At 52.0% G+C, this 21,294-nt stretch overlaps 2 protein-coding genes across 2 annotated transcripts; one reads left to right on the plus strand and one right to left on the minus strand.

Annotated features, from left to right (window-relative positions):
• Positions 1-45: 45 nt before the first annotated feature.
• On the minus strand, positions 46-9,766 carry BSPRY (B-box and SPRY domain containing). The gene is made up of 6 exons (XM_075055133.1): positions 9,704-9,766; positions 8,972-9,070; positions 8,135-8,365; positions 6,323-6,348; positions 4,905-5,029; positions 46-725 (listed from the first exon to the last, which is right to left on the minus strand). The coding sequence occupies exons 1-6, from the start codon at positions 9,764-9,766 to the stop codon at positions 199-201; spliced, it is 1,071 nt and encodes a 356-aa protein (XP_074911234.1). The 3' UTR covers positions 46-198.
• Positions 9,767-9,844: 78 nt separating this feature from the next.
• Positions 9,845-20,642, plus strand: WDR31 (WD repeat domain 31). Its single transcript, XM_075054900.1, has 11 exons — positions 9,845-9,908; positions 10,813-10,927; positions 12,343-12,476; positions 13,254-13,383; positions 13,836-13,910; positions 14,978-15,122; positions 15,204-15,304; positions 16,491-16,558; positions 17,060-17,201; positions 17,898-18,060; positions 19,526-20,642. The coding sequence occupies exons 3-11, from the start codon at positions 12,430-12,432 to the stop codon at positions 19,684-19,686; spliced, it is 1,032 nt and encodes a 343-aa protein (XP_074911001.1). The 5' UTR covers positions 9,845-9,908; positions 10,813-10,927; positions 12,343-12,429; the 3' UTR covers positions 19,687-20,642.
• The last annotated feature ends 652 nt before the right edge of the window (positions 20,643-21,294 follow it).

Raw genomic sequence — 21,294 nt, forward strand, 5'->3', positions numbered from 1 at the left:
CTAGGAGGAGAGGAAAGCTGCCATAAAACACATGAAGAATAGATGTAGTCTGAAAGCAGGTCTTGTCTGAACACCACTGTACAAAAGCCAGTAGCCCTGTCTGGGCTCCTTTCCCCCATAAAGGTACTGTATAGCGTATATACAGTCACTGTATATACAGCTGTATATTCACCTGCCCCAGTAAGCACAATGCTTCGCTCACTGGACAAGCGAGATGCTCTGGTGTGCCACAGCAAAGACAGGATAGAGGGGCTCTGTGAAGGTCTCCCTGTGGGAGAAGAGGATGGTGCAGGAATCGGGGTCGTAAAAGAGCACCTCCCCTCCCGCAAAGTCAACCAGCACCCCGATCTCAGCCGGAGACTTGATCAGCTCCACCGCCTGCGGGTGCCCGGCGTGCAGGAACCTGAACTCCTTGTCGTAGCGCGAGAAGACCCAGGAGACGGTGTTGAAGCCCAGGCGGGCTTCATTGCCAGACCCCTTCCGCGGCAGGGAGCTGTAGCAAACCCCCAGCTTGTAGGCACAGCTCTTCTCCACGCTGATCTTCCACGCGCAGACTCCCGAGTGGAAAGCCACAGTAGCCAAAGCATTGGGCCAGTGGTCAAAACGCTCAGGGCAGTCCAAGTCCACCTTTGCTTTCTTGGGGCTGAAGGTCAGGGTTTTCTTGTCTTCCAACAGGCTGAGGTGGGGGCTGACAGTTTTCTCATCGATGTGAATCTCCTGTGAGCCTGCAAGAGAAGCCATGCGGTGAGCATTGACTCAGTGGCCCTCACCTGAACCACCCGAAGAAGTCATGGCCATCAGAAACACAATTGCAACAGCCCTGTCCTCGCACATCGCTCCTGCAGACCCGTCTGCTCCTCCGGGATGACACGGTGTTAGGGGCTCAGGCTCGGGCTGGGTGCCACCACAGCAGTTCCCTGCAGCTTCCCCTATCAAGCCAGGGCCAGCACAACGCAGAGACTCATCAAAGCTCAGACTTCACCAGACACCTCTCCACCCTTGCGCTAGAAGTCCTGCAGAGTCAGAGAAGATGCTGCTTATCTTTCTCTGACCCTGGCCTGAATCCCCGCAAAATAGAACTCAGTAGGTTTGGTTCATCCCGCTTTTGGGAGAGACCCCAACCGCAGCCCCCATTCCTTCCCACCCCCACTGTGGGTGAGTAGAACCTGACTACTCCTCCCACAGCCAGGGTGAGTCAAGAGCCTGCGCAGGGATGGCAGGGCTGTTTGCAGAAAACCTGCAAAGCTGGTAATACAGGAATGAGGAGGAACAGAGAGAGCTGGGCAGGGGAAATCCCTTTCCTCTTATAAGGCCCAAGTCATTAATCAACCCACCGTGAGCTGTTCAGAGCAGTGGAGGGAGATGGCACCAGGCGTTACGAGATGAACATGGCCATGACTTGATTTGGTTTTGCCACAGCACAAACCCAGCGAGCTGCAGCCTGGGGTGAGAGCCAGGCTGGCCCGGAGGATGCCTGCCCCCATGGGCTGACAGCACCCAGCACCGCTCGCCCTGCCCTGGCCACACGCTCCCCCCATGAGACCCCTCAGCAGGTCTGCAGACTGCCTGCGAGGGCTGAATAACTGCACAGGTGTTTCCCTCACTCAGTAAATTCACTAAGCAAAGAGATAAGGCTGATGCCCAGCTGACTCAGCTGCTCCTGGGGAGAGCGAGTTTCTACCTGCAGGTGCCCCTCCTTGCCCTGCCTTCCCCCACCCTCACTTCATTCATTCTGGGTCTTAAACCACCACAGAAACAAGGCCGGAGCAGGTGAGTCATTTGCTCTCCCAGCCCTACCACCAGCAAGAGCTCTACCATATCATGCCTGCTCCAGCCATTTCCCAACCACCCTCTGCTCAGCATCCAGCATGTGGCAGGATGAAGCCCTTAAAGAATCAAACCATTACGCTGCAGCCTCAGTGGGGTGGTCCCAAAGCCCAACCTGCTCCAGCACCTATGCAGACCCAGGTCAGCATCCCTCCTACCAGCGAGTGGCACTGAAAAGCAGCAGCGCTGGTCGAGGGGTTTCCTAGAAGAGCAACTGCCCTGGTGCTCCCTGGCAGGAGACAAACCAAGGCTGATTTATCAGTTTAGACAATGTGGAAGTGTCACGCACGCTTGCACATTAGGTGGAAGCTATTGCAGGCAACAGCAAGCAGAAAGAGGAGCTGAAGACAGCATCCCCTTGCAGCTGAAGCAGACAACCTCATTCATTTGATGATTTATTTCACTGAGCAGCAGCCAAATGCTTTGCAGCATGCCTGCCTGCCACGTTGTGCCCTCCACAGGTCTCCGCAGCTGTATTTGCCCACACTGCCTATTTTTAGGTTGACTTTCCAGGAAGCCAAACACTGCTAAGAATTCACAGAAAATGGAGCAGTATGAGACTTTATCTTCCTCTGACAGAAGAAGGGCACTAAACCTCATATTGTGCAACACACATCTAACCTAGGTGCAGGGTTGCATTCCGGTGTTCATGTACGGGAATCATGTGCATGAGGAAATATCACCCCAATGACACCCACGTAGCTTCCTTGTGGAATTATGATTACAGGAGAGTATCTGAGGGAGGGGAACCGCTGGCAGAGTAACAGCAGAGTAATTCAGATCAACAAATTTTCCCACACAGACAAGTGTTTTGTCATGATTAAATCTGCCCTCCAGATATTCCCATATATTCTGATGAACAATTCCACTGGGAATTCATCTCACCCCAAAATCTATTTTCTCTGTGTACAGTGGCCTTGCCACTTTAGAGAGACAAGGGATGCCAAGTAGGTAAATTAACATGGTTAACATCTCTGTCAAGTACGTATGTGTTAGCTGCAGCACGTTCTACTACTTTTAAAAATCCAAGTTCCCATTTCCAAACCCACACATCTGAAATTAAAATCCTCATAGCTAGATTTCTACCAAAGTTTCTAGATTTTCTACCAAAGTAGAAACCAGACCCAGCCTGGTCCCTGGTGCAGAAGGTCACCACGGAGCAGCCCAACGTCTCAGCCAGCTGGGACAGCTTCAGTCTGTGTCATCCCCGCAGCCTCCATCAGCCAGCATTACCACTCTCCTGCCCCCCAGCAGGACTAGCACGGGTGGCCATGAACCGAGATCCCTCCCAGAGTGGTGCCAGGAGATTTACATCATCTCTTGGTTTAAGGAAGAAGCTGCCAACCTCAAACGTAAGTGATACAGAAGCCTGGATGCCAAGTAAAGACATCAAAGGAATCGTGTTTATTTTTGAGGGTGAAATGGAGGTTCTTTTGCCTGCTGGTTTCCAAGTTTTTGAGAGGCTACAGAGCAAACCGTCAAGGTTAGGAATTTACTCTTTACAAGCAAATAAATAAGACTGCCATCTGTTCAACTGCCTTTGGGAGGAGGGACCACCAAGTGAAACATAACATTACTGCATCTTAACAAAAGCTAGGACTGCTGCAGTTAATATTAAAGCTCTAAGCCTAGGTCCTGGATGGACTATGGACTAGTGAGGTAAGCAAGGAGATGGCAGGCATTCTCAGCATGCAATAATGGCATGTTAAATGTAACAACAAAAAAAAAACCCTCAAACCAGACCAGAGGGTAATAATAGCACCAACAGACCCACTGCTAGGATCGAATGCCTTAGAGTCATTACATTTGACGAGGATGCTATTGGGAAAGAAATCCAGAAAAAAACTTTGTCACAACAAAGAGAATTAGGGAAAGGTTTCTTTGACAGCTCTGAACATCTGCTGAGAACCTGCGCAACTTTGCCAGTGTACAACTGCAGGAGTCTGCATCACTGTCACCACTTGAAGGCTCAAAACAGAAGGAAATTTATCACAAAGGGAAAGCAACACCAGAGTTTGCAGTAGAAGAAACAAATGACGGTGTTGTCCAGTACGCACAGATTCTCAAGCTAATACTGGAAAACACATGAGCAATAAAAGCCAGAAGCACATACCTCGGAGAGGGACTTGGAAACAGGGCAAAACTGAACCGCTCATCAGCATCAAGTGCGAGATGAGCAAAAATCAAAGCTTAATCCAAAAGCTTTGGGAAGATGACCCCAGGGATTGTTCACGAGGTGGCACACGGGACAAATGTTTTCAAATATTGAAGGATACTGCCACCTTTGAGGAACAAAAAATACGTTTGAAATGCTCTCATGACAGCCTGGAAGCAAGAGTAAAAGCAAACATTTCACAATCAGCAATTTGAGCAGATCACAGCCGGAAGAAGAACGCCTTTGCCTGCTCAACAGAGCCAACACCAAGCTGGTAAAACCGTACCCAGACCACATCACTGGCCTCACGAATGCCTCCGATGCAACCTCAGTTGTACAGCAAGAGCTGAACCAGATCACAAATGTCTCTAACAAACCACCAGCTCGTGCACAGCCACAATCTCAGCTCATGATCAGAAAGCTACTGCATTTACTCACTTCTCTTTCCAGCACATCAGAGCGTCTCACAGACGCCACGTGGGTGAGTTTACCCTCTTTTAGAATCACCAGCAGGCCAATGCGGTAAAGAGGAATTTCTGTGAGAGATTCCTACGGTAGCATCAGCTTCATGGCTGTCACCAAGTGACCCAGGAAACAGCAAAAGAAACCAAGTGAGGTTAATCAACAGAGCCAATAAATGGCACAGTCTTTTCAAACCCCTGGTCTCCTCTTAGCCACAACCAGCTGCTTCGAGCCCCTGTCCCCCCTCCTGAACCTCCTACAGCTGCTGCTGCCCCCCTGGGTGGGGGGCTCCAAGCAACTAGCAGGGGCTGGGACAGCAGAGGAGGGCAGGATGACCCATGTCCCGGGCAGGACACAGCATCAGGATGTTTTGACACAGCATCACGGTGTTTCTTTGGGCACAACGTGAATGAGCATGCAGGAATCCCCAAAGAGTGTGAGACCTGAGCGAGGCACTGACCTGCAATGCAGCAGAGAACAGCAGAGGCCCATAGTCGATGCAGCAGTGGACTCTGAACGCAGGTCTGATTAAAGTTTAACTTCGGGGACTCCTGTGGCTCCAAGATTCCTTCTGCCACCTCTGTCCTAGCAAAGGAACACAAGAGTTATTTTGAAATACAACTATTTATTGACCAATGCTGGGAGGTGTTTAAGATCACTAGGAAGTATGACAGAAATATGAGCTGGAGCAGTTGCAAGAGGGACAATTGCTACAGAGAAACTGCACCAGGGGTTCCTGGACAAACTCTCCTCCCAAGTGGTACTTTCAGTTTGTTTTGATTACAGTCCCTTCTGAAAGGACCTGTGTTTCAAAATACAATCTCAGCAGCCTGAGTCAATGGCCTCCTCACTCAGCAGACACAGATTAAATGCGTCTGAGAACAGCTGTCATGGTACAAGAGGAGCACAATGAACAGGCTGCAGTGAGAGAATCAGATTTCCCTTTTATCGACAAAGGCTCGCTGTCAGGGGGATACAACAGGAGAGCAAGCCGGGACTCTGGGTTTCATACAGCATAGGAAGGAGATTGAAGATTTGCTGGGTTCCTGTGGCCAGCAGTACACACATGAACTCATGGTTGTAATTAAAGGCTCTGGCACTGGCTGCTGGTGATGTGCTGCGGCCGATTTCTTACTCTACGGGCAGGCTCTGGGCAAAAATACCCCTGAAAGTCCTCTGGATAGCAGAGTCCAACCAGTGCTAGCTAGCACCCTTGCAGCAGCCACGGAAACAAATGCCTGTAAAAATGCAAGGGCCCTTTTTTTTTTGCCCATTTTTTTGGGCAACCTTCTCAAGGAAGGGGCAGTCCAAAGTTACTGATGATGACTGTCAGAAATGCTGACACCTGCACTTGGTTCTCCGCTCCATGCAATGTCTCTGTCAGGGAAGGAGGCAGTGTGTGTGTGGAGCTTGGGTGTGCTGCCCCTCTGGGCGATGCTGTGCCAGCAGCCCCCCAGGCATGGAGCATGCCAGCTTTCCAGGCAGACAATCCTACCTCCTGCCAACAGGACAGGGACAGGCTTGCTCCATCTCCCAGGGAGCCCTGCAGAGTTTACTAAGGAGCTGGAGAAGGTCTCCCATAAGCAAGGGGTAGCGCATCTGGCCATGCCTCCAGAGAGATATTGCACATGGAGCATTTCTAGGTGCCAAGACTCCTCCATCTTGAGCTGCAGCGCAGTGGGTGAAGCAGAGACAAGAGGCCACGCTGGCATCTCTGTGCTCTGTCCTTGTCCTCAACAAAAGCAGCACGAGGGAGGAAAGAGGGGGTGTCACCTGCTGCCTGAGCAATGGCACTCTGCTCACAGTGGGAGCCACGGAGGGTGCAGGCAAGCTTGGAGCAGAGGTCAGGGAAAGGACCAGGAGCAGCCAGGTACTAACCTCTCAAAGATGTCTTGTTCTGCATGCTGGGGACAAGGAGAGAAAGAGTCATCACAGCTGAAATCCCCACAGATAAAATCCCAAACACAGGCTGGGGCACAACAAACCTGGGACCCAGGGAACACTGTTCTCCTTCCCGACCCAGAGAAACCGCTCCTCTCCCCAGCGCTGGCCCTGGGGAGCAGGGGGAGTGTCCAACATCCATTTCCTTCAGCTGCAGCACTTTCCGCTCCCTGACTCGGAGAACAAGCGGGAATGGCTGAGGGCGATACATCTTCTACATCTAGCTAGGGGTAGCGTCTGCTGCGCCAGTGGGACTGGGCGGCTGGGTGACAAATAGTTCGAGAAAGGCATGGGAGGATCCAGACAGAGCCTGCCACCACTCTGCTGTGCGTGCAAGCGGTGTGACAGCAGAAGACCGCAAGTACAGCTGGATCGTCTGGCACAAGGGAAACATGGGAGAGCTGAGGCAGGTGGAAAGTCTCGGACCCACAAAAAAACAGCTCTGACACCATATCCTCTGGTAGAGACCAGCCTGTCTGCATCTGGGAACTCTTACCGCTGCACCCTGCCTTACCCAGAGTGTGAAAACCCCACCTCTGAGGTCCCCCCTCCTCCCCCACCCCGTTAGGGCATGCTGCAAGAACATCCTGTGCTTGCAGCAAACAAACCCCAAAGCTTTCAATAAAGGGTGAAGCTGCCGAGGACCTAAGCCAAGAGTCAGAAAACCTCGTCATCAGTCCCACTTGTTTCTATACCCACTGGCAATGGTGCGTTCTCAAGGTACAGCCCAGTTTGCAAAGTGGTAGGAAAATATTTGATCTCTGCTCAAACATGAGCTGCTCTCAAAAGGGTGCTCTACATGCCTTTCACTTTCCTGTGACACGACACGTATCGATTCCCAACAGACAGATATACCAATACCAATGATCCAAGGTGGAGAACATATGATCCCTATATCCCCTCCACTATGGGATAAAAGGAGAAATTGAGGGTCTCGCAGTTTTCTGCCACGGGCATCTGATGGCTCTTGCCCTCCAACCTCTACTCTCTACAGTGAGGCCACAGCCCAGCCAGGTAAGATGCTGGGGCAGGACAGAAGCTGTGTTTCCCACAAAGGAACAGCCATCTACCTTCTGTCTGTAGGATCAGTTCTGTTTTCCAAGCAGAGCTGCTGCCCCGCTCTTTGCAAAGTTACATGTGGCAAGCAGAGGCTAAAAGCAAGGAAGAGGAGGCGCAATGCCTACCCGCTTGCATCTACAATGAGAGGAATCGCTTGGGTAAACTGAGACAATTTAATAGCCAGAAAAGGAACTGAGCAAAAGGAAGCATGGCCTGCTTTGCATGGTAAATATCCCAAACAGAAGTATGCCAGACAACACGGCAGACTTTCAAGAAGAGCTGCAGGTGCTCCCAAGGGTCATATTTTGATTAAAACTAGACAGAACACTAGAAAACTGGTGGCCCAATTAACTGCTGTAGAGCAGCTCTCAACCCATAGCCATCCTGAGCTGGCAGCTTCCAGCCAAGAGCTTGGAGACCTGAGCCTGTGTGGTTCTGAACCTCACTGCAAGCAAAAGCAGCACTGGGCTGAGCAGAACCACCAAGAAACCAGGGGGGCTTGTCCGGACCAAGTAAAGGAGGTTCCTTGAACTAGACCTGCAAACGTAGGTCCTGTCCAACTCTGACTCCTTGCTGTCAGTGCGGCAAGCTGCTGAACACCGTATTTAAGCCCCATAATATCCATGATAAAAAGTCTAGGGCACTTCTGGGCTGACTGACCTGTCCCTTGGTACAAGGAGCAATACTCACCACCAAGCCCTGGTCATCCAGGTTGGTGATCATGTCCACCAGGTAGGTTCGGAGGGCAGCCAGCTTCTGCAAAGCCTCAGTCCAATGCACCCGCTGGGTCAGGATGCTCTGGTGCGCCCGCTCCTCCTCCGCGTGCACCTTCTCCAGCAACCGCTGTTCTTCATTTTCACATGCATTCCCTACGAAGATCAGCCTCTGGATTACCAGCTCCCGCGCCGCGTTGGCTGCATTCTGCCAGAGCAAGGAGAGATGACAAATAGCAGCCTTGCTTCAACCCCAACAAGAGCACCAACCGCTTCTGCTGGCTTTCTGTGGGCTCAGCTGTTAAGATTACTCTGTTAATTGAGCCCAAGCCACAGTAATCATCACGAGGCAAGCAGAGGTAAACGGGACAATCAGTCCCAAACCTGCCTACTGCCTCCTGGCCTAACCCTGGTACCTAAGTGACAACCTGCAAAGGACCAGAGTCCCATCCCCCTGCGGATCTTCCTGGATTTGCTATTAGCAAGAAACAGAGCCACCACCAGAACTGTCTTTTGTCCTTGGTGACAGCGATGCACAATTAAAATCAGGAATCATTAAGACTGGTCCTAGCGGGATGTTCAATGGCTGTACAGTAACATCAAGAAATGTACTGTTTGTGTACATTTTTTAGGCAGATGAAGCAGGAATTGCAGGTGCATCCTGGCACTCCACTCGCACAAGCAGCCGGCTAGGAGGAGGACAACCCCCGCACACCGATGAGCCCCCTGAGAGCTCAGAATCTCTGATGGGAACAGTGAGCATGTGGGGCCAGCTCTGCTCCACGCTGTGCTGGGAGAAGGGGCAGGGACTTACCAGGACGCCCTGGTCCTTGGCAGGCAGCACCTCGTCCACATGCCGGGCGATGGCAGCGCTCTGCAGCTGGAGCTGCTCGCACCGGTCCACGATCTTGTTCTGGAACGCAGAGCGGCGGGCAGCGCCCAGGCCTCAACAGGGCGATGGCGGCCCCGAGCCCCCCACTCGGCCCGCCCAGCCAGCCCCCACCCGGCCCCACACCTCCCGGGGTCCTCGTGCACCACCCCACAGAGAGTCCCCTTCCCCACGGGGGACCCCTCACGTGGCCCCACACCCCAAAAGGGCCCCCACACAGCCCCACGCCCTGCCAGGTGCCCCACAGAGAGCCTCCCCCTCCCCACAGGGGACCCCCACACACCCTGCTAGGCACCCCAGAGAGCCTCCCTCCCCACGGGGGGACCCCTCACACGGCCCCACCCCCCACCAGGAACCCCACAGAGCCCCCACAGCCTGCCAGGAACCCCACAGACAGCCCCCATCCCCACGGGGGACCCCTTGCATGGCTCCACACCCCATCAGGGGCCCCACAGAGAACCCGCCTCCCCCCGGCGACCACTCACACGGCCCCACACCCCGCCAGGGACCCCCACGGCCCACCGGAACTGCCCAGGCGATCCCAGACCCACGCACGGTCCCTCTCCCCCCCCCGCGCCGGCAGCCCCCCACGCCCCGGGCTCCCCTCAGGGCAGGGGCAGGGGCAGGGTCCCGATCCCCGCTCGCCCCGTCGCTCACCCGCAGGTCGGCCGCCCGCTCCGCCAGCGCCCGCGGCCGCGGCCCCCCGCCCCGCTGGGCCATGCTGCGCCTCGGCACCTGCCGCGGGGGCGGCGGCGGCCCCGCCCGGGCCGCGCACACCGCTCCGCCCCGGCCGCCGCCGAGGAGCCGGGCGGCGGGGACGGGACGGGACGGGACGGGACTGCGGGGCCCGGCCCGGCCCCCGGTGAGTGCGCGGCGGCGGCGGCCCCGCACGGCGGGTTCCCGGGGCTGGGCTGGCCGCCCCGTGTCCCGCTGTGGGGCTGGCCCAGCTATAGGGACCCATATTGTCCCCGTATCCTTCCCAGGGGCTGCCCCATAGCCTTCCTAGGGGGTTGCCCCAGCTACAGGGAGCTGTGCTGGCCCCACACCCTTCCCAGGGGCTGCCCCAGCTGTAGTGACCCGGACTGCACCCGTATTGCACCCGCCAGGCTGCCCCACATCCTACTTGTGGGGCTTCCCCCATCTGCAGGGACCCGCGGTGCACCCGTCTGCCACCCCCGGGCCACCCCCGGCTGCAGGGACCCGCACCGTTGCCGTGGGGCCACCCCCGGCTGCAGGGACCCGCACCGTTGCCGTGGGGCCACCCCCAGCTGTAGGGGCTCGGGGCTGCCCCTGCGTCCTCCCCAAAGATGGTTAAACACCCCTCTTCTGCGGGGTGTTTAACACCCCATGAAAATGGGGAGAAAGCTCTGCCGTGATTTCCGTGCCTGCTGCCGTGGATATTGTCATTTCCTTTATTCCACGGTATGGATTTCACTGCAGTGCCTGATCGGGCTTAGGCAGCAGTGTGGGTTATTTTTTAAAAACAATTCAGTAAAAAGATGTTTTTGATTTCTGATAAGCAATATATCTGGGGGGAAGGGAGGATAGGAGATCCTCCAGCGTCAGATTCAGTCTTCTGAAGGTGTAGCTTTGTATGGATCAGGTGCTTCAGGATCCCTGTGTTATCAGTGAGCTTTGTGATGGACCAGGTTCATGGTAAACACGTGCAGGGAAGCCTGGCAGATAGTAAAACCTCAGATGAACATCCTGCCCAAGCAACTACTGTTCTCGTTCAGGATTCAGAAAAATCAACTCTTTTTTTGCAGTGAGCAAGAGGCAGGAGAACACAGACACAAGGTAGACCTCCCGCTTTCCTTGCAGCCTCCCACGGTCGCCGGCGGCTCTCTGCCTTGATCCAGCTCAGTTTGAGCTGATGTGCAGGTAGGGATGACTGCATGTGTACATTAACCACATGGGTGGGGAAACTAACTGCTGGTTGGGAAACAGAGAAATCATCTTAATTAAAAAATCAGAATTTATGTCTTAGCTTTTTCCTAGAATCTTGTTTTGCAGGAGAAACAACTTCCAGAGTTCTCCCATTGTCAAAGAAAAATCATGGGTTTTCCTAGTGTACTAAAACAATATGGACACTCAGCCTGATTGAAAGAAGTAAATTGCTGAATTATCACTGCCCCTCAACTGTGAGATTTATCATTCTTCACATCTTTTGAACATGCAAACTCATGGATAGAACAGGTGGAGGTTAACTGGGTATTACTAATTGCTAATCACAAAGGCTGTCAGGGTAAAATTAGAAAGGGAATGTTTTGTAGCAACCCAACCCCTCTTGCTTAGCGCTTCCAGTATTTGTTTTCAAGTTTTTGTGGGCAGAGCCTTGAAGCAGGTTTTTTCTTTGCTGGAACAAGCAGGTGGGGGTTTTTTCTGATTTTTATTAGCAAAATACTACTGACCCAGAAGATGGGAATGCTAACATACACCTAGCACAGGCTAAATCCAATTAGTGTGTCTTGAGCTAAGAAGAAGCCAATTACTGTACTTGGCAATTCACTGTAATTGAAACTGGTTTCTGCTTGGTCTGTGACCTGTGAGGATAAGAGGGAGAGGTGCTGCCTCGGCCTGAGCCCTGCTCTGCCAAAGGCTCCTGCACCCGGACGGATGCTCATGCGGGGACTGGCTGTCATGATGCCGCTTGTGAGGGGTGCCCTGGGACGGGGCAGGCTGGTCTCAGCCTGGACAGCAAGTATTTTTTTGCTGAATGCATCTGGGATATCAAGATGGTCTTGTCTAGCCTGGACCTGGGGTTGCAGCTGGGACATAGAAGCTGCTGTTCCCAGAGAGTTCCTCAGCCTATGGAAAGACCACTTCAAGCTTTACATTAAGTCAGGCTGGTCTAGTTAAGTTTGGGCTGCCTGTGACTGCAGTTATCTTGGTCTAAAGATACAGTCCCACCAGCCAGCTGTACAAACTTCAGTGTGAAGGTGTTTGCATTCACCAGTCTAGAGATTGGAATCTCTGGAAAATAGGGAAGTCAAGAGCAGAGGAGGTGTAAGGCGCTAGAATTGTAGGCAGTAGCTCCATCTCTATCGTGGCCTCACCAAGCTTGGATATTTTTAAAGCTCACCTGCAAGGTCCCAGTAACCTCACCTCAGAAGCTGGCTCTGCTCTAAGCAAAAGGTTTGGCAAGGGAGCTCCAGATGTCCCCTCCTCTGAGGTTTTTCCTCTTATTCTGAATTAAGTTAAGCTGTAGGTAATGTGTTATCAGCACCTTATCCCATATATGCAACAAGCAGAAACTTCTCTGGATTCCCAGTAATGCTGTATCTCCACACCCACAGGTCGTGTCCCAGCAGCAGGTGCCCGAGGTGCTGATGTGATGCTCACTGCTGCTGGCTGTAGTGGGAGCCGTGCTCGTCCACAGGGCTATGGGGAAACTGCAGAGTAAAATCAGCTTCAGCACCTCCAAATATAGGTAAAACAACCCCAGATGATCATGTCTTAAGTTAATAAACCAGCTATGGGAGTGAATAGAGAACAGCACATGAACAGAGAATATAGCAAGCACATGGTTTTAGTTTCATTATTGAATGTATTAGTCAGATTTTCTTTTTCGACCCTCGCTTCTAAAGTCTGCTCAGCTTTTTTGGGGGACTGAAATTCAAAATGTAGCCGAGCATGTAAATGTGGCTGGTGGTCGTGCTCTGTGATGGCTAAGGCAGAGCTCTGAAGGCTAACAACTCCAGGGGTGGCTGTTTGGCCCAAATATCCAAAGTGCTTCATTGTCTCTTCAGAGACTGTCATCAGCTTTCATCAGCAAGATGAAATAATTTGGTATCTGGCAGCAAGGTGGGAGATCAGCTGAGAGCAGAGGGTGGCAGCAGGGTGGACTCGACATGCTTGGCAAGGCTGGTGTCAGAGCAAAGGAGAGCAGCAGAGCCTGAAAGGTGTTAGTGGAAGTGGGGGCTGGTAAGATCAACATTTCTTTTCTTCTTTGCACCAGTGTGCAGTGAATAAACAGCTAAATATTTAGCAGCTCTAGAGGTGGAATAGGTTGACTCTGTCTCATCTAGTCCAGGAGATGCATTTGTCCATTCACAGCTTCTCTTTGGCTTTCTAAAGGCAGATGTTGTCACTCTCCAGCCCAGCCAGTGGTGCCATCTCCCAGACCTCGGTCTCATTGGGGAACGGCACCCTGACTTTGCCTTACAGCGCCCTGCAGCTCCCGCTGCTGTCTCTCTGCCTGCTGCAGGGCCGATGGCTCCGTGGAAGGGACAGGACCTGTTCAAGCCGTTCAGCAGCACGGCCCCACGCACACTGATGCCGTCACTTCTGTGGCTGCTCTCAAACCAGACCTCTGTGTGTCAGGAGGAAGGGATAAGGTGAGGTACCCCCTGCCACGGGGCACAAAGGACAATCACAGGCAGGAAAACGTATTGACAGGTTAGGAAAATAAGGTTTAAATGTGAGCTTTAAACATTTCTGTGATTGGTAACAACTTTGTCAGTTCCTGAATTTAGAAAGAGGAGCTTAGAGTGAGAGCACACATTGAAGCACACTGAATCAAATTTTATAACCTTCTCCAGAGCTCAGATCACATCAAACGCTCTCACCCAGTCTTGGAGTCACTGGACTGGCCCTTCTCTTATGTTACCTGGCAGTAGACCTGGGGTCTACAGACAGTTGCATATACTGTAGGAGCTCAAAACCAGAAGAACCCATTCCCTCTCCAAGCTTGGACTGTGCATGGGTCTCGGTATACCATGTGCAAGAAAGTGCGTAATCCTCCTTCAGCAGCTGCCGCTGCTGATTGCCTCTCCATGCTCCTCTGCAGAGTGTGGCTGTTTGCAGCTGGAGATCCGGGGCTGTGCTGCGGCGGTTCATCGGGCACAAGCGGGAGGTCACCAAGGTGAGCACAAACTGATTGAGTGAGGTGGGGTCTTGTGCACTGCTACCTGTCAGAAGCTGGGGAACCAGGAATGACGGAGCGATGGTTTGTCATCCACAGAGGGCTTGCTTTGCTCCGTCAGAAGGAGGGACCAGAATGCCTTAAGTTTTTCCCAAGGTCCCAACTGATACTTTGCTGTCCAGGGAAGCAGCACAGAGTGGTTGCATCCAGACTAAACAGGGCTCCAGGAGGCTTGGACTTGTGCTTATCTTCCCCTCTAAGAGACTGTGTAGCAAAAACTCAGGATGAATTACTAGGTTAAGTTCTTGATTCAGAGACGCTGTTCACTTTTCTTCAGGTCTCATTCCGCTAGTCTTGTCATTATTCTACAAATCGGCCATGCCTAGGAACAGCGGGGCTTTAATTTTCCTTCTGGCATCCTGATTATAAAGCCAAAACCACTATTTGGAGAGCAAACATGCAGGGGTGTATACATGCGTGCATGGCCGGTGTACCTCTGGCGGGGGACAGCCCCAGTGGGTCCCCTGTGCTGTGGGTATTGGAGGGACAAAGGGGGCTTGGTTCATCCTGATGCTCAAAGCAACTGTGCACTGGGCTCTTTTGGGTTTTTATGGAAGTTTTTCCCATAAAATTAATGGTTTCTGAGAACAAGATCCGAGAACACCTATCCACCATCCAGCTCTGTGGTTCTGAGAGGACATGGGTCCTGCTAGCAGGTCACGCACTGTAGGTGCCTGACATTCCCCTCCATGATATGCACGGCCACAATACAGGCTGCAGCAATTGCACTCAGGCTGAGCAGTTTTTCCCAGTTCCGCTGCGTCGGGGTTTGCCTGTGGCCAGGATCCGGCAGAGCAGAGGTGAGCAGGAGTCACAGCGTGAGCGTCGGGCAATCCGGCATGTGCATATGCAGCACGGACAAAACAGAGTTTGAAGGTCAGGCTCTCCCCAGTCAGGTTTCTGCACATCTTGGGCTTTGACATGACAGCAGGAGTGTTGTGCTCTCCCCGCGCACAGCTGGGCTGGGTAAGGAGGCTAACCGGCTTCTCCCATCTTGTCCTTGGCAGGTCACCTCTGCCCTTGACTCAAACAGAGTCTTCAGTGCATCCCGGGACAAGACGGTGATGATGTGGGAGCTTCATGGGACTTCAGGGCCAAGCCAGCACTTCCCAGGACATGACCTGGTTGTTACTGGACTGGCTGTGAGCCCAGGTGAGGGACAACGTGCTCCCATTCCCCAGGGATTTCTTGATGACTTTTCATGACTTTTTTTATGTTAACTTGTGGTTGCAGATGGCTCCCAGCTGTGCACGGGTTCACGAGACAACACCGTGTGCAAGTGGGACACAGAGACCGGAGAGTGTCTGGGCAGAACCGCTATCTCCAGGAATCTGGTAGGAGCCGGTGGTTCCTTGCATCCTATCATGGCATCTCGCTGCCTACTCGGTTATTTCGCACATGAAGCCGTGTAGAGTGAATTTGCGCTGAGCTTGGTGCTACAAGAAGCCCTTGAGGCACTGCACAGGTTGCCTGTGCACCTGGGGAGACCAAAGCTTGAGGCTGGTTACTCCTTCCTCCAGGTAACAACAAATCCAGGAGCACAAAGATATCAAGAGACATATGGCAAGTTACTAATGCTCTAACTCAGAGCTGTTAGGAAGCACATTGTGCAGTGGGGGCATTCCCTTCTGTACCAGCCCAGCAGTGGAGCTGGTATGGATACCATCTTCTGGTGCCCATGGTAACCCTGTTCCCATGGCTCTGTGTCCTGTTGGCACCTCCTTGCCTGCAGATAACCCCCAGTAACCACCTGGTAGGGGAGCAGCACTGGTAGGAAGCAGAAGCAGCTTAATCCAGTGTTTCCTGCTCACAACCCAGCAGGAGTGTTGTCCCTCAAACAGGGTTCGTCTACCCAGTATGCAAGCCAATAACACAGAGTTGAGGTATTTTTAAATTAATTTCACTGATGCACATGAATGGGTGCCCATCTCAAGACAGCACACCTTTGTCTCAAAAATTCCCACTTTTATATACTTAAGTAATACATATTATTATTTCCCTGAATTATTGGTTCTTTCTTCTTCGTCTCTCATGTAAATTAGTGCGCAGACTCTATCTTCTTCCTTCATTGTCTTCTTTTGAGTAGGTGGTATCATTTGAGTAGATGGTCAATGAGTCAGTGGTCGTGCTCTCGCCCTGTAGGAATTACCTTTTACCTACTTCTTCCATACTCTTGGCAGTTCCAAGTGGTTCTTCAAGGTTTGTTGATCAGACCACAATCTATTTAATATTTTCTGACATAAACATTCTACCTATCTACAAAGCCCCATTGTCTAATAGTTTATTCCTAAACCCTAAATCATGTCTAGTTATTGTTTCCCTACTTTAAATATTAACTGATGGGGGAGGGGCTGTACACAGGACTTTAACAGCTCCCTGGTTATTTCAATCATATTATACATATTAATTGATAACATGAGGAGGGAGAGGATGGGAGCTCCGTGGCTGTGTATCTGCAGGTGAACACCAGCCTGGGCTGCATGCAGAGGTGGGCTTCTGCTCATCCTTTCCTCTCCACAGGTCACACATCTGTGCTGGGTTCCTGGGGAGCCTTACGTCATCCAGACCTCAGAGGATAAAACAATCAGGTAAATTCTATGTGTGGCCACAGAGAAGGGAGTTACAGCTTTGGGCATGTGAGGATTATGGAAGAGGCCAGTGCACAAGGGACTGTTCCTTTGGTTGGTTGCCATGACCGCCTGGTCTCCCGTACCCCACTGGGGTGGCTAGAAGCCACCTTCCAGCTCACCTGGGTCTGGGAGTGTGGTTTCTTGCCAGGGGAGGACAGTATGGGGACACCCATGGCTGTAAGCAGCACTGGGTGGTGACTGCAGGTAAAAAGGATAATTTATAAAAAAGAAAGCACAGCTGCTCTGGCTAGAGGTTGATCCGCAACAGATAAATGCAAGGATGCAGTGAGAGCTTTGGGAATTTGGCTTGCTGGTGGGAAGGAGGGGAACTGCCCCATGAGGGATGGCAGCAAGGGCAAAGCGTGAGGGTGCAGCGAGGGTGTGTGGGAGGGAGTGGACGGAAAACCATCATGGCAATGAAGCATCAGAGTCTCCCTTCCCCACTCCTGTTCCTTCCAGGATCTGGGACAGCCGGGAGCTGCAGGTGGCACACACGTTTCCAGCCAAGCGGCACATTCAGACGTGCTGTGACGTGAGCCAGGACGGGCGGTACTGCCTCAGCAGCAGCAGCGGCTCTGCTGGGGAGGGGGGCGAGGCGACCGTGAGTTTGCTGGGCAGCAATTCCTGCTTTTTCTGGTTTTTTTTCTCCAGTTTTCACAGCATGGGGCAGCAGGCAGCAGATCAGTGTTCCAAGGATCTGCTTGCTCCCACTGAGTTGGCCTTATGCTGGTGTTCCCCAGCCAGGGCCAGAGCTTAGTGTCTTCCTTGCCTGTCCCTTTGGTAAGTCTTCTACTCAGAGAATATCTGAGCAGATATTCTTCCCAATTAAAGCACTGGGATTTTGTTTCAGTAACAGCATCGAGGAGCACAAAGTTCTTGCAGAAAGCCTGTAAAGGACCCCTTGCTCAAGGTGTTTCCAAACCAGGGATTCAGTCCTGCAGGTTCTCAGCCCTGTGAGTGAGCATCAAGAGGATGAGACCATCCCATCCTAGGGAGAGCAGGGCTGAGGACGGGAGCAGGCTGGAGCCATCATTATCTGCCCGCACAGTCTTAGCCCATCAGCTCTAATAGGTGTGGGCATGTGCTGAAATAGTCACAGATGGTGAAAATCCTTTGGTGTTTGAAGTTCTCCAGGACTGCGAGCACAAGCAGGGGAAAAAGGCATTAGAAATTGTACTCTGAGGATTGGTGAGGAGCTCTTTATCCAAACCCATCTTCCTTTCTTTGTAAAACAGCTCTGTGTTGGTGAGTGACAGTAACAGAGCCTGAGCTCTAAATGCTGCCTGTTGCCTTGCAGCTGTGGGACCTACGGCAGACGAGGAACCAAGTGTGCGAGTACAAAGGGCATTTCCAGACCACGACCTCATGCGTTTTCCTTCCATGGGACCCAGCTCTCACCCCCAGGATTGCCACATCCTCCTATGACAGCACAGTGAAGGTCTGGGACCAAGAAACTAGAGGTAGGGAAGAGTCCTGCCCACTCAGCATGCTTTACCCTGGGATAACAAAACTGCTTCCTTTGTTTTTGTCTCCCAGTGGTAATGGGCACAATGAAGCCTGAAATGTCTGGGGTTTACTCTAATCCAGCTGCACGGCAGGGTGGAGATATGCCCCAGATCAAACTCAGGGGCTTCTGCTTGCTCTCCAGCGGAGGGTGTTTGGATGCATAACTTGGAGGTGATGGGTGTCCTTCCTAAACTAAAAGGAAGTAATGACAAGATGGCTGTTAAAGATATGTCCAAGTTCAGCAATGAAAGGACAAATGATAAAAATAAAAAAGAACAGAGGAACTCCAGGGCTTTCCGCAGATACGAGTGGAAAGTTTTAAAGAATAGAAGTTGTGCTGGAGGATAGAGGGCTGGTCAGCAGCTGCCCTCACTTTGATCATCCTCTTGAAAGGGAATTGTGGGCATTTTGGGGTTAACCCCGCTTGCCGGAGTACTTGGTGAGGGCTGAGTCCTCACCTACCTGGACACAAAGGCTGTTTACCTGCCAAGCCCTGCCAGAGCAGCAGGCTTGTTAGTAACGCCTTCTGCAGAAGGCAAAGACCTCTTGGGAAGCAGTTCAGGTTCACAGATGGGCACCAAAAGGAGTAGAAGTCATCAGCATTAGACACTCCCTGCGGCTAAGCACCTCTCCAAATGCACTTATTTAACGTGGGATGAAAATAGAAACCTGATGATCTCCCACAGAAAAGCTCTCACCTTCTGTTTCACTTACCTCTTCTTTCACCCTGGTGCCTGTGCATGCCAAGATGGCTGCAGGGTTGGCAGCAGCTTTGTTTTGATCCTGTTGCCTTCACAACTGGGTAACCTCCACAGTGGTCAGCCTTAATTCAGCTGCTCTTGGAAGGGTGTAAGTCACCACGAGAGGCAGTTGCCACACACAGCTCTGTTAGCAGCTCAGCATGGGGTTGGTATCTCTACACAAATACTGCTTCAGGGTACTGCTGATGTGGTGCTAGATACTGTAGATCTTCTTTCCCTTCTGGAGGCTTCTCAAAACTGCATGTTGAGCGTAGCACAGACCCTAGGAAAAAAATTTCTGGACCATAAGCAATTTGGGAGAAAAAGGCATGTTGCAAATGCCTCCATGCAAGCCCTGCAGCTCTGTCCAGTGGGGTCTGTCTGTCCATCTATCCCTGCTTCCTCTCCAGGGAAGGGGGAGAGCCTGACCTCAGCCTGGATCCCTGTTAGCTGGCCACTACCTAACTGGCCAATGCAGACATCCTCCGTGGAGCTTACAGAGGTGGAGGGTCCTGATGCCTTTGGATGTGGGGATCCAGGACAGTGAGGGGTGCAGCTCACCTGCCTCAGGTGAGCAGATGGACACACATGGGCAGAGCCAGGAGGTGGGACGGAAGCGTGATCATGTCTCATCTCAGCAAACCAAGTGTCCCGAGTGACTTCTTTCTTCCCTCCACAGCCTGCCTGGCCACCTTGTGCCTCGACGGATCAGGACCGCTGGTCTCGCTGGCCGCCTGCGACAGCTCCACGCTGCTTTGTGCCAGTTTTAACTCAGGAATTCACGTACTCCAGCTGAGTGACTGTGCAGACCTGGCGCTGGCAGAGGTGGCAGTGTTTTGACCACAGTAACCTTTCCAGCAAAGACTGCCCTGCGAGGGGATGGGATTCACCGAGAGCCTCCCCCTGACTGCAAGCACCAGAAGACCTTGCACCTGTGGAGCAGTGATGTGTGATCAGTGGGGCAGGGGGATGTATTGGTATCAGTTTGGGGGTTGGGGCAGGAAGGCACTAGAGCTGTCTAGAAGAAAAGCCAAATCATGGACGCATTCAGATCAAGTTCTCACACCTGAGCAAGCCTCATGCATTTTATTTACAAGACCTCCACGCAGGCTAGCTGCACATGATGGGGGCTAAGGGAACAGGAGATGAGCTGAGAAGCCAATGAACAGCACTGAAGGGTGCCAGGGCACAGGGCAGGGAATGCTTGGCCTCCTTCCCCTTGCTCCAGTTGAGTGGAGCTGAAGACAGTGTGACAGAAACCCTGCACTGGGATTTAAACCCCAGGAACAACGTGAATGTAAACACAGAACATTCACTGCTGTCTAAAATTTCATCCCAAGCCAACTAGAAAGGTGGGAGCCTGCTGGGTGACTGCTGGGACAGGATTGTCCCATGAATGGCAACCTGATGAGAAACACCCAGGGGGAGGGTTGTCCTGGCTGCAGGGCTGGGAGCCCCCTGCACCGCTGCCAGGCTCAGACAGTCCCTTTAGCTGACACTTTATGAGATGCTTAAGAACCAGCTTGAGCACACATAGCTGGGTACCTCTAGGCTTATACAAGAGACTGCAATTAAATATTTTTCTGTTAGTTGCTGGCCTCTCATCCCATAGGATTTTCCCTGGGAGTAAATAAGAGCTAGCACCCAGCATGTAGCAGATGCCACCACACTACTTGGAAAGGAGGAGAAAGCCCACAACACTCTGCTAGAAGCAACTTGTGAGTGGGTTTGGGTTTTTTGTAGTTTTTTTTTTTTTTCTTAAACACGATCTCCAACTGCACTGCAAGCGTTGAGAACAGAATTGTGTTCACTCCCAAGGAGCACAGACAGCTGCTCTCCAGCTGGCAAAAGGGAAAGGAATGGGTCTTCTCTTTTCTCCTGAAGGTTTTTTACAATAGCAGACAGAAATCAAACTGTGTTGTGAAGTACCTGTAATTTCTCCATTCCTTAGTCAGAGCCAGGGGCTAGTGTGCACACTCAAAACATGTTTTGATTTTCCAGAACACAAAAATTGCAAAACCTCAATTTAAAGAATAAACAACAAATAAGAAAGCTCCCCACAGTGTAAGTTAGAACAAGACAATCCTACACTGAAATAGCCTTCTTCATATTATCCCAGGTGACGCACAGCAAAAACTCAACCAGGAGATGCCTACATGGATTTGAAACACCTGGTTCACAAGATCACAAGACCTAGCTCAAAGAGCTAGGACATGAAAAGGTACATGGAAAAGAAAAATTTCTCTGGCCTTCAACATCTACTGTGAGTGAATACAAAGGGATGCTGACCTCCACATTCAGAGACTACCTTTGCAGAGGCAGGGGAAGCAGGGTACCATGTTCCTCTAACTCTGACAGCTAGTTATTCTTTCTTTAAATGCAAATCAAGTTTGAAGCCACAGACTCCTGCCAAGGGATCCTGGAAAATGGAAGGTAAGAAGGGTATTG

The sequence above is a fragment of the Buteo buteo genome, chromosome 23, assembly GCF_964188355.1.
Source record: "Buteo buteo chromosome 23, bButBut1.hap1.1, whole genome shotgun sequence".
NCBI lineage: Eukaryota > Metazoa > Chordata > Aves > Accipitriformes > Accipitridae > Buteo > Buteo buteo.

What these genes read in the sequence shown, in the direction of transcription:
- BSPRY (XM_075055133.1), bottom strand. Translation starts at nt 9,766, where the DNA reads ATGGCCCAGCGGGGCGGGGGGCCGCGGCCGCGGGCGCTGGCGGAGCGG. An exon ending in CCAAGGACCAGGGCGTCCTG is followed by an intron (nt 8,366 to 8,971) that starts GTAAGTCCCTGC and finishes TTGCTCTGGCAG; the next exon opens with AATGCAGCCAACGCGGCGCG. An exon ending in TGTTCTCTGCTGCATTGCAG is followed by an intron (nt 726 to 4,904) that starts GTCAGTGCCTCG and finishes CTTCTCTTGCAG; the next exon opens with GCTCACAGGAGATTCACATC.
- WDR31 (XM_075054900.1), top strand. Translation starts at nt 12,430, where the DNA reads ATGGGGAAACTGCAGAGTAAAATCAGCTTCAGCACCTCCAAATATAG. An exon ending in TGTCAGGAGGAAGGGATAAG is followed by an intron (nt 13,384 to 13,835) that starts GTGAGGTACCCC and finishes GCTCCTCTGCAG; the next exon opens with AGTGTGGCTGTTTGCAGCTG. An exon ending in CCGCTATCTCCAGGAATCTG is followed by an intron (nt 15,305 to 16,490) that starts GTAGGAGCCGGT and finishes TCCTCTCCACAG; the next exon opens with GTCACACATCTGTGCTGGGT.